The 12,571-nt window shown below is 44.9% G+C and overlaps 1 protein-coding gene across 1 annotated transcript in view; it reads left to right on the forward strand.

Annotated features, from left to right (window-relative positions):
* Nucleotides 1–12,571, forward strand: part of LOC139272935 (collagen alpha-1(XII) chain-like) — a 317,348-nt gene that overhangs the window by 247,986 nt on the left and 56,791 nt on the right. Inside the window, exon 51 of the mRNA XM_070889065.1 lies at nt 11,360–11,518. Within this exon, the coding sequence (XP_070745166.1) occupies nt 11,360–11,518 (159 nt within the window). The remainder of the gene's footprint in view (nt 1–11,359; nt 11,519–12,571) is intronic.

Raw genomic sequence — 12,571 nt, forward strand, 5'->3', positions numbered from 1 at the left:
CTCAATTTTCCCCAGTGATTTGCGACGTTTTTTTGGAGCAGGCTGTTCTTTTTGGCCTAAGTTGAAAAACCAGTTTCCCCAATCAGTTTGCACCAGTGTAAGTCAATTAGTTACGATTTTTTTAGGTCAGTTTTTTTTTCAGCCAAAGAGGGTGTAACCAGCCACCTACGGGCAATTAGGGAAGTTTAACCAGCTGAGAGTTACTCCAGTTGTGCTCAGGCCAGCGTATGTGGCCTCTGCTGAAAAACCTTCCCTAGAATTAAGGAAAATCGCACAGGTAAAGAAATCGGCGCAGCAGCTGCCCGGTCACACTAAAAGAATTGAAAAACACAGAGCGGCAACTTACCTCCAACCCTGCCCGAAGGCTATCCGGTCCCATTCTCAATCCCCATTCTCCGGTTCCATTCTGGTCCCCGGTTGACACACACAGGAAAGCTGTCCGGTAGAGAGAGAGAGAGAGAGAGAGCGAGAGAAACAATCTGGGGACTGAGAATGGGTCGGGCGGGGTTGAAGGTAAGTTGCTTCTTCTTTTAATGTGTTGGGAGCTGGCTGTATGCTTCAGGTCGCATTGTATCCCTGGTTACCATGGCAGCCCGATCTTTTTGGCGCAGATCAATGCTCCTCCCCCAAAACTAAAGGTCAGATTAGGCCACAGCAAAATGAAGAAATCCAGCGGGGAAACTTAGAATCATTTTTTTGGGCTTACTTAGGCCCCCAATAATTGGGCGCAATTCTTCAAGTATGCCAAAAAAAATACTTTGGCGAAAATTGAGCACATGGTTTTCTGCTGCCAGTTCACCTCCTTCAAGAGGCTGCGCTAAATTGAGAAACACAGAAAGTCAGTATGCAGATACAGCAAGTGATCAGGAAGGCAAATGGAATGTTGGCCTTTATTTCAAGGGGGATAGAGTGTAAATGCAGAGAAGTCCTGCTACAATTGTACAGGGTATTGGTGAGGCCACCTGGAGTACTGTGTACAATTTTGGTCTCTGTATTTAAGGAAGGATATCCCTGCATTGAAGGCTGTTCAGAGAAGGTTCACTCGGTTGATTCGGAAATGAGGGGGTTGACTTATGAGGATAGGTTGAGTAGGTTGAGCCTATACACATTGGATTTCAGAAGAACGAGAGGTGATCTTATGGAAACATATAAGATAATGAGGGGGCTCAACAAGGTGGATGCAGAGAAGATAGTTCCACTCATAGGGGAAACTAAAACTAGGGGACATAGTCTCAGAATAAGGGGCCGCCCATTTAAAACTGAGTTGAGGAGGAATTTCTTCTCTCAGAGGGTTGTAAATGTGAGAAAAATCTCTGCCCCAGAGAGCTGTGGAGGCTGAATATATTGAAGGCTGAGATAGAGATTTTTTGAGCAATAAGGGAATAAAGGGTTATGGGGAGTGGGCAGGGAACTGGAGCTGAGTCCATGATCAGATCAGCCATGATCTTACTTAATGGCGGAGCAGGCTCAAGGGGCCAGGTGGCCTACTCCTGCTTCTATTTCTTATGTTCTTAAAACATACAGGATTAAACCTGACAACTGTGGACACTGAGACAGTGAGGGATTATCGAGCAAGGTAGCTGTGGTAGTTTGTCATGAGTTTTGTAATAAGAGTGGCTGGACTCATCCTGTCTGTGATAAATTAAAATCTATAATGGAATGCTTGTTTTGGCAGTAATCTCACATTTTATATAATTGCCATGAATTGAAATAGGATTCAGTAAAATCACTGAATCGGTAATTAAACCAACTATGAGGGGCATGTTGACTAAAACAAAGAAAGCTTCAACTATCGCAGTGTAATAAAGATGTGCAGTGAGGAGCCCTTAGGCGGTGCTAATGAGTAACAGCAATGCATTATTTGAGTGCCAGCCATGGCTCAGTGGTTAGCACTCTTGTCTCTGAGTCAAAAGGCTGTGGGATCAGAGTCCTATTCCAGGGACTTAAGCACAAAATCTAGGCTGATACTCCAGTGCAGTACTGAGGGAGTGCGACACTGTTGGAGATGCCATCTTTCGGTTGAGAAGTTAAACCGAGGCCTGTCTGCTCTCTCAGGTGGGTGTAAATGATCCCATGGCACTATTTTGAAGAAGAGCGGGGAAGTTGACCCCGGTGTCCTGGCCAATATTTATCCCTCAATCACATAACAAAAACAGACAATCTGGTCATTATCACATTGTTGTTTGTGGGAGCTTGCTGTGTGCTAATTGGCTGCCACGTTTCCTACATTACAATAGTGACTACACTTCAAAAAGTACTTCATTAGCTAGTGGTTGTGAAAAGCATTATATAAATGCAAGTGTTCCTTTCTTTCTCCCTTCTATTTTTAGCTGCACAGACAAGAATAGAAACATAGAAACATAGAAAATAGGTGCAGGAGTAGGCCATTCGGCCCTTCGAGCCTGCACCGCCATTCAATGAGTTCATGGCTGAACATGCAACTTCAGTACCCCATTCCTGCTTTCTCGCCATACCCCTTGATCCCCCTAGTAGTAAGGACTACATCTAACTCCTTTTTGAATATATTTAGCGAATTGGCCTCAACAACTTTCTGTGGTAGAGAATTCCACAGGTTCACCACTCTCTGGGTGAAGAAGTTTCTCCTCATCTCGGTCCTAAATGGCTTACCCCTTATCCTTAGACTGTGATCCCTGGTTCTGGACTTCCCCAACATTGGGAACATTCTTCCTGCATCTAACCTGTCTAAACTCGTCAGAATTTTAATCGTTTCTATGAGATCCCCACTCATTCTTCTGAACTCCAGTGAATACAAGCCCAGTTGATCCAGTCTTTCTTGATATGTCAGTCCCGCCATCCCGGGAATCAGTCTGGTGAACCTTCGCTGTACTCCCTCAATAGCAAGAATGTCCTTCCTCAAGTTAGGAGACCAAAACTGTACACAATACTCCAGGTGTGGCCTCACCAAGGCCCTGTACAACTGTAGTAACACCTCCCTGCCCCTGTACTCAAATCCCCTCGCTATGAAGGCCAACATGCCATTGCTTTCTTAACCGCCTGCTGTACCTGCATGCCAACCTTCAATGACTGATGTTGTTGACAACAAAGAATGGATATACTTGCGTTATTCCGGGCAATAACTAATTACCTCAGTGCCCATGCAGTGATATTATTCTACTTTATTCTGAAGTGGATCTATTTGGAATGCTCCTTCCTCTAAAGAAGTAGCAACAATGCTTGTCTTAATGTTTCTCTTTCTCTTTACTTTACAAGCTCAGTACGTTGCTGTGGTTTATCAGTCAAGAAAGTGAGTCTTTAGATCCGTAACCCAAGTCTCCCAAGTTTCGTCCGATCCCCTTGAGTGCGAGCAGATTGTCTCTGAGCACCAGAAGTCATTGTGGTGCAGAATTTTTGCACTTTGTCAATGTCAGTCATGGTCGCCGGACTTGGAACAGAGTCAACAGCTCCTACCAGATGAGCTTGTTAGGAAACTATTGAGCGAGGAATAGCTGAAAATAACCAAATGATGGAATTTGTTTGTTTAGTTATCTCCCACTATACATCCCATATCTTTCGAAAGCAGCAACTCTGGCAGGGAGGGTGGTCAGTTCGGGTACACCAGCTGCCCCCTGGGATTTCACCCAAGTGGCCCCATTTGTCATGTATGGACAGAGAGAGTGAGTGTTATCCCAGGCTGTATCAAACTTGGGGAGTTTGTAGCCAAGTCCATTCCTGTTTACACCGTGGTCTGTTTTCCAGCAGAGAGTCTCTGAATAGTGATCAGAAGTGCAGGATGTGGTTAATCCCCGTCCCCGTCAACCTCCACGTCTTATCCAGGGGCACTATTGTAATGCTGCTCCTAGCATCCTCGCTAACATCTGTTAACTCAGCACTGACTAGGGTTCACCCCTGCTCTGGAGCAAGAACACTGGCTGATTTATTTTTTGTCTCCTTTCTCCCTCCCTACTCTGGTGCATTGAGACCAATAGTAGGACTCTTGCTGCAATCAGCCAACGTAGCACAGACCAGGAATTGAACTTGGGACCTTCTAGTGTCTATGAAATAGCGTCTCAGCACCAATGCCATTGTTTTTTTTATTGGCCCTCTTGGGTTCAGTGTTATGTCAAGCCTTGCATTTTTCCATCAGGCCATTGGTGATAGCCATTATGAGACAGATTTGTTTGCAGAATTGTTTGTATTCACATTGGTTCCATTCCACAGCCTTACTTGTCATCAATACAAAAACTCTAGGAGGAATGGGAGGTGTTGCAGGAAAGATGATAAATGATTTGTTTGGAGATTATGATGTTTTTGGAATCATTTGCAAACATTACTGATGGGATTTTGCAAATTTGTGTGTCAGGGGCTGATGGAAAAATACTGAGAAGCAGTTATGTAAATAGAAGGTTCTAGACTTCTGCCCCAGAGCAAAGGCATTAGTCCTCTTCCATTTGCACAGTTTTCCAGTCATGACTCCCTTAAAGAAATACTTGCATTTGTAGTGTCTTTTGCAACCTCAGATGTCCCAAAGCACTTTACAGTCAATGAAGTATTTTTGAAGTGTAGTCAGTGTTGTAATGTAGGAAAAACAGGCAGTCAACTTGTCTATTGGTGCTTCTGATGTGTGCCTTGTAGGTGGTGGAGAGGCTTCAGGGAGTCAGGAGATGAGCCACTCGCCGCAGGATATACATCTCTGAGTAGAAGATAAATGTCAGCCTCGGCTATGAGGAAGCACTTCCGAGTCTGAAAGTTGTAGGTTCAAGCCCCACTCCAGAGATTTGAGCACGTAGCACACCAGGCTGACACTGCAGTGCAGTACTAAGGAAGTGCTGCACAGTCGGAGGTACTGTCTTTTAGCTGGTCATTTAAATTGAATGCCAAGCCAGTGGTTCAGAAAGACATTCAAGGTCTCGTAGCACTATTTGAAGAAGAGCAAGGAATTTTCCAACATTCCTCTCTCGGTCAACATTCCCAAGAGTAGATTGGGAGTGAAATTCAACTTCGGCAAGGTGCATTAAACAGGCGTTAGCGAATCAACCGCCTGTTATACACCTCGTCTGATTTTCCACCCATTGAAGCGACGGCAAATCAAAAGGTAACATAATTGGCTGTGAAGTGCTTTGGGATTTCGTTCTTTCGTGAATCGAGCAGTGAGATAGACGATGACAGGATTTGGTTTCAAAATTTGTTCGAGTGATTCATTGGAATTGAATAGGGTTGTCATGTTCAGTAACATTCTGTAAAACACCATCAAATAACTCCGGGGAAACTTGGATTTTTTTTTAAAAAGAATGGAATTGTGATCCTGACATCAGAGATTTGAATGCTTGCCCTCTTCTGATTCCACTTGGATACTATTTGTGCGCCTTGAGGGACGCAGCCAAAAATAGGAGCAGCTGCAGTTTTTTTTAAAAATCTCGATCGATGAGAACTGACCCAGCAAGCGCCTTGTTAAGGCCGAGTGAAGTAAATACAAAGGATTTAAAAATGCAGATTGTCCTGGTACTGGCATTGCAATTTTAACAAGTCGACAACTGTAAACCGTTTAAAGAATTTACATGCAACGAACCTTGCCAACTTCAGTCAAGAACACAGGGTTTTAAAAAAAAAGACAGAAAATGATGGGAGCACATTGACTCGAAAATTAATTAGGAGAGGTTAAAAAGAACAAAACAAATTGAAAAATTATGATGAAGATCAGTTTACAGGGGATCATTGATTGGGGAATGGAGTATTTTAATAACAGGGAGAGGGGTGATATTGAAACAGATTCAATCCTTGTGGATCACTTTCCTATTTTTTAAATTGGTTTTCTCTATGTGGCGTCTGGAAGGTTGGAGGCTCCACTGTACACTTCTGCAGTAGAGCCACCATAAGTTGGCCTACTCCGAATCCCATAGATCCAGGCCATGCAGATTTGGATCTTGATTGAATCTTGGATCCAACCAGCAAACCTTCACTAATCGTCCCCTCTATAAGGGAAAGAAAGTATCAGGGGAGTACTTTTCTATAACACTCCCTCCATCTTGTTCTGAAAAAAATAACAGATGTCGTTTAGACACTCTGCTCGATTTTTACCATTATTTTTACCCAAGAGGAACCGATAATTTAGTCTCTCTATGTCCCTGTCAGCCACCCAGCTGGAACATTCCCCTTGATATGTCATCAATCATTGGCTTCGACACCTCCAAAGTCTTTGACAGAGTCTGAAACTGAGCCCTTATATAATTGCCATCATATGGCCTCCCACCAAACCTGTGTTCATGGTCCCTGCCTTATCCCCTCCTCTTTGCCATTTCCCTCACTGACTTCACAAAACCACCATAAAATCTCGCTCTTCGGTCTTTTGATCTCCCCCTAACCCTCTCCATTTTCCCCTTCCCTTCTGCTGCTTGTCATTTATATGTCATCCTGTACATCACGAGTGCTATAGAACTGCATGTTATATCCAATTTCCCTTCAGGTCTCTCTGTAGTGTAGTTGATTATCTCTTGACTCTTTTTCCTTTATTCAGGTGCTCAGCAGACTTTGTTCTCTCCCACTCTATCTCTTCTTCATAGAAATTACCTTCTCAATTATCCTTTCTGCTGATGATTCCACTTTACATTCATCAGCATCCTTGAGATTGCATCTGATCTTCTCATAATGCAGTGCTTTAATCATTGCATCTTGATCGATCTCACCTTTGCTGAAGCAGTGAAAATCCATCTCTTTCATTTCTTCGGAAGCATGGTTTCTGTACATCTAACCAGGGCTAACGAGCCTTTTAACTTTGCTGGCCTCAACTTATTCCTCCTGCAACTTTCAACGTTCTCGGTCTCACTATCTCCTCTAAGCTCAGATGGAATTTACCATATCTTCTCCACTGCTAAAGCTGTCTCCAAACTCAGTTTCTTCTTTTATGAGAAACACGTGTTTACCTTGAATGATACTTATAGTCCAAGGCTGTCCAAGACTTCGAGCCTGTTTCTATGGCTGGGGAGGATATTCTAACTACTGCTGCGCTCCTGGCCTTAGGTATCAGCTGTGGCTCAGTGGGTAGCACCTTTACCGGTTGTGGTTGAAGGCTGTGGGTTCAAGTTCCACTCCAGAGACTGGAACACAATAAACAAGGCTGACACTCCAGTCCAGCACTGATGAGATGTTAAACAGGAGCCCTGTTTGCCCTCTCAGGTAGGTGTTAAAGATCTGATGACACTATTTCAAAGAGGAGCAGGGGAGTTATGCCTGGTGTCCTGGCCAATATTTATCCCTCAATCAACATCACTAAAACAGATTATCTGCTCATTATTGCTTGCTGTGTGTAAATTGGCTGCTATATTACAACACTTCATTGGCTGTAAACCGCATTGGACCATCCTGATGTCGTGAAAGTCGCTAAAATATGTCCTTTTGGATAGAAGACGAAATTATTGTCACAGATGATCTTTTCCATCTCCATCTTACAACTTCTCTTTCTTCTACACAACCATTTATCTTAGGAACAGGAGCAGGCCATTCAGCCCCTCGAGCTGTTCCATCATTCAATTCGATCATTATTGACCTTTATCTCAACTTCATTTACCTGCCTTTGCTGAAGCTCTCTTGATACCCTTACCTATTAAAAATCTATCTATCTCAATCTTGAAAATTTCAATTGACCCACCATTCACAACCTTTTGGAGAGTTAGTTCCAAATTTCCACGACCCTTCGTGTGAAAAAGTGCTTCCTGATTTTACTCCTGAATGGCCTAGTTCTAATTTTATGATTGTGCCCCCTTTGTTCTGTTTTGAATCATTGGGCAGGATTTTACGGGGGGTCAGCAAGCATGATCGTCAGTGGGTGGGCTGGAAAAGTTCAAGTTTTTTATCTCCAGCGGGTCGGGACCCCACTGTGAACCCGCCACCACACGCCTTTACCAATTGACAGGTTTATCATCATTGACCAGACCCGACATGCAGAGGAGGGGGGGGCAATTAGCAATATTTTTCCCCCAGCTTTTTTGATTTGACAGGTCACCCACCGGTTTCCCACTGTGCCGAGACCTTGTCAATGAAGCTGATGTGGGAGGTCAATGGCCATTGAATCAGCTGAAGAGTTGGCAGCTTCAAATCTCAAGTCAAAACTCCCAGCTGATTGAATAATGTTCCCTTAACCACTAGCTTCTCTAAACTGCATTTCCACTACAAATTCAGGATGCTGCAAGTCTTTACATGTCTCCATCTAGTCTGACCTCATTACCTCTCCCACCATTGACAGATCACTTCTGTCACTCCTATGTCACCTGCCATCTATTCCATCAGAATCCCACCATGACCAGCCCCAATTCCAGCATCACCAGGCACACCAACATCACCAGGCACACTAGCAGCACCAACACCAACCTTCTCCGCAATCAACTGATGCTGCACAGGAGACAGGGCATCAGCACCCGACCACATTGCTGCCCGAGAGGCCAGGGATGGTCTCATCATAGCCACATTTACTTTACTTGACGCTGTACAGCCTGGGTGCCACATGATGCGCCAGGTTGGCACCACCCCACACCAATTCCATAAAGCATCCCTACAATGCCCAAGCCATTCCCTTCACACTCATCACCATCACGGGGGATACTGTTATGTCTCAACATTCACTGCAACTCACTAAGCCACTTCCATAGGTGTGCACAAATCTGTCCAAGAAGGAAAATATTGAAAATAAAGATTTCAATGTTTGATACATTAACAGAAACCATAAATGAACATTACATAAATCAGCCAAGTGCCTACCCTTGTGTGTTGCTAGTTGGTAAGATTGCATTAGAATGAGGGAGAGTGTGACGGGTGACTAGTGAGATGGGGTTGTGTTAATGTAGAGAGGAATGGGTGGAGGTGCAAGGTAAGTTGATGTGCAGAAGTAGTGCAGGAAAGGCAGAGTGTTGGGGATGTGATGAGAGGCACAGCAAGATGAGGTTGAGTGTGGCTTTGTACTAACATTTCGTGATCTACTGAGATCATTGAAACGTTTGCAGCACTGCACCCAGGTTCTCCTGACCACATCCCTCCTTGTGCCCTCCTGTGCAATGTGCAACCAGGCTGTGTTGATTTCCTAGGGAGGTCTCTTCTGCCCATGGGAAGGGAAGAGGACCTCTCTGTGTGCTGTAACTCCCTCTATATGGAGGGCCTGGGTGCAGTCCTGCACCTCTGTGCAGTGCTTGTCACCGACAATAAATGTCAAAAGAAAGGTGGCCATGGTCCCTTTCAGGAAACCGACCGATGACGCGTCATCAAATGACATCACCAGACCCGCTTCCTCTAATTGGCCGGGCAAGCCCAATCACGGTAAATTCATTTCAGACAGTGGGACGGAGCCAGCAGCGGGGTCAGGACCTGCCACTGATATCGCCCGCCACGGACCTGCCGAGGTTCATAAAATCCAGACGTTTGTTTTGATTCCCTCACCAGTGGAAAAGCCTTCCCTTTATCTATTCGATCAAATCTCTTTTTCATTTTTTATACCTTAATTAGGTTACCCCTCAATCTTCTAAACTCAGGAGAATACAAACCACAGTTTATGCAACCTCATAACTTAACCCTTTATGCCCTGATATCATTCTGGTGAAACTGCACTGCACCCCGCCGAGGTCAATATACCTTCCTGAGGTGAGGTGTCCAAAATTGCATGCAGTACTCCAGATGGGGTCTGTCCAAGACTCTGTGCAATTGAAGCATCATTTTATTTCCTTGGAATTCCAAGCCTCTTGAGATAAAGGCCTTTTTTGATTACTTTTTGTACCTACAAGTTATCAATTTTACTATGGTTGATGCGTCTTTGAGCTTTGTTTCTTTTTTTTCTAAGTTGGAGACAGGGCCTCCTACAGGTTCATGCCCCTTCCTGTATTGAACTCAACTCATCATGCAGTCTCCTATTCTAATTCGTTCATTGGATCCGCAAACCTGTGGAATTCCTTATCTTCCTCGGTCTTTCTTCCTTCTTCCTCCAGTCTTCTGGCTTTTTAAAGGCCTGATTCATCGCAACTTGTCTTTCGCTCCTTTAAACCTTGGCTAGTGCCTCATCAGCCTTCTCAACCCTGAAGGCCACCTATTGCCTATGTAGGGTGTAACAGCAAGTGATGCGTCTATCCAGGCTTGTATAGAAAGCTACCACCCTCTCGGACTCCAGCCCAGACATTCCTTCCCCCTTAGGCATATCTATACATAAAGCGTAAGTCATTAATAAAAAAATATATACCAAGTGTTTTCCTACAAAATTACATTTGGCTGTTGAAGAGGATACAATGGAGTGAAGGAAACTGAAGGCAAATAGCCTACAAAAGCACAAAAGCCACTAAAACCCATTGACTTAAACCAGTGTCAGTGAGCAGGAATAAACAGCTCTGGCGATAAGCAAGTTGTTTTTCTGCTCTGAAGCATATCTGTCCAATTCTGATTAATCCCTCTAGATTCCTGATACACCCACAGCTGAGCCAGCCATGACAGATACTAATATATGAGGTGTGATTGTCTACCCGTAGCATCGCCAGGGGCCGATGTAAACAACACAAATAAAGACAATCTATAATGAACTAGAAATGCTTTCTTTATATTCATTTGAAAGAGTAAAAAAAAAATCAGGAAAAAGGGACTTGAGCACAAAAGTCTTGGCTGACACTCCAGTGCAGTACTGAGGAAGCGCTGCACTGTCAGAGGTGCCATCTTTCGGATGAAACGTTAAACCGAGGCCTCGCTCTAGTGGATGAAAAAGATCCCATAGCACTATTTCGAAGAAGAGCAGGGGCATTATCCCCGGTGTCCTGGACCAATATTTATCCCTCAATCAACATAACAAACAACAGTTTATCTGGTCATTATCACATTGTGGGAGCTTGCTGTGCACAAATTAGCTGCCGCATTTCCCACATTACAACAGTGACTACACTCCAAAAGTACTTCATTGGCTGTAAAGCGCTTTGAGATGTCCAGTGGTCATGAAAGGAGCTATATAAATTGAAGTCTTTTTTTGAACTTGCATTCAAGAAATTAGAGGAAGAAGGTGATTACTACAGCTTGCATTTATATAAAGTCTTTAATGTAGTAAAATGTTCCACTGCGCTTCACAGGAACATTATTGGACAAAATTTGACACTGAGCCGCATAAGGAGATATTAGGGCAGCTGATTAAAAGCTTGGTCAAAGAGGTAGGTTTTAAGGAGTGTATTAAAGGAAAGCATCTTAAAGGAGAGAAACATTTAAGGAGGGAATTCCAGAGTTCAGGTCCTAGGCCGCCAATGGTGGGTGATGTGAAAATTGGAGATGCACAAAGGTTCAAAATTAGAGGAATAGAGTTCAATTAATCCTTCAATTTACTGAATACAAAAAAAAATACTTGAGCGTGTGAAACAGCAACTCAACTGACATTTTTCCGATGTCGCCTGCTCAGGTTCATATTTTGGTAAATCAGAACACTGTTAAACTGATCGTGGACTGCCAAGAGGTTGAAGAGAAGCTGGCAAACCCACCCGGCAACATTACCACCGATGGATATGAAGTTCTCGGAAAGCTGGTTAAATCTAGAGGAGCAAAGGGCAAGTCTGCTGCAGTAAGTGATGCCAATTTCATTGAGTTAACAGGAGCTGATCTTCAGGGTGCTTCTTCCCCTCCCCTGCATATCTATGGTTGCTGGAGCATTTAATGTCCAACGAACTGGCGTAAGTTCATGCCAGGCTGTTGACGGACATTAACATTTATCAGCAGCCAGATTGAGAGGCTGGCTGGCTGTCGGATAGGTAGGCCTGTTGCACCAGGCCGTAGCTGGGGGGCAGAGAGGAGGGAGGGAGGGATCGGAGGCCGGGATCAGGTTGGGGTGTGGTCGTAAGGCTAGAATCGGGGGGGGGGGTTGGGGGGGGTGGTGGTCTGAAGTTCCGGAATCGGGTGAGGGTGTGTGGTCGGAAGGCTGTAATCGGGGGCTGTAGTCTGGAATTGGGTGAGAGGGGCTCGGAAAGCCGTGATCATTGCGGGGGGGTGTGGTCGGAAGTCTGGGGTCGGAGTGAGAGTGGGGAGGGTGAAGACCAGAATCGGTGGGCCGGTGGCAGATGAGGCCTGAGATCAGAAGCCGATGGGGGGTGGGGTTTGGGGGCCAGCGATTGGTGGGCCAGAGGGGAGGGGGGGGATGTTGTGGAGTAGGGACTCGGAAGGCCGGAAGGAGAGCGGAGGCCTCGTGGGGGAGATCAGAAGGGTCGGGGTATTGTCCAGTCGTGCGGGTTTAACACGGCAGGGGCGCTGGATTCAGCAGGTAAGTCGAAAGGCACTTACCTCCTGATCCAGCAATCCTTGCCTTCCTTTAGCTGCTGGGTTCCCCGAGTCCTGGGAAACCCGGCCATACAGTTAAATTTAAAATGGAGATTCAAATTGAGGCATGGAGCATCATTATAATACTTAAAGTGCCAAATCACCTCCTGGGAACGGGTTGGCCGACAGCCCCCGATTCGCCTCCTATAAAATTAAAAGTGGGCGGGTTAGGATTGGGATTTAAATTTCTACCTCTTTAACCTTCCACCGACCCAAAGCCACCTGTTTTTTGGGGGGTTAAAATTCCCCTCATCGGGTTTAACTTTTCAGACTGGCGACTTTTCATCAGAAGGGAGCAAAAAGA

This window comes from Pristiophorus japonicus, chromosome 9 (assembly GCF_044704955.1).
Source record: "Pristiophorus japonicus isolate sPriJap1 chromosome 9, sPriJap1.hap1, whole genome shotgun sequence".
Classification (NCBI taxonomy): domain Eukaryota; kingdom Metazoa; phylum Chordata; class Chondrichthyes; family Pristiophoridae; genus Pristiophorus; species Pristiophorus japonicus.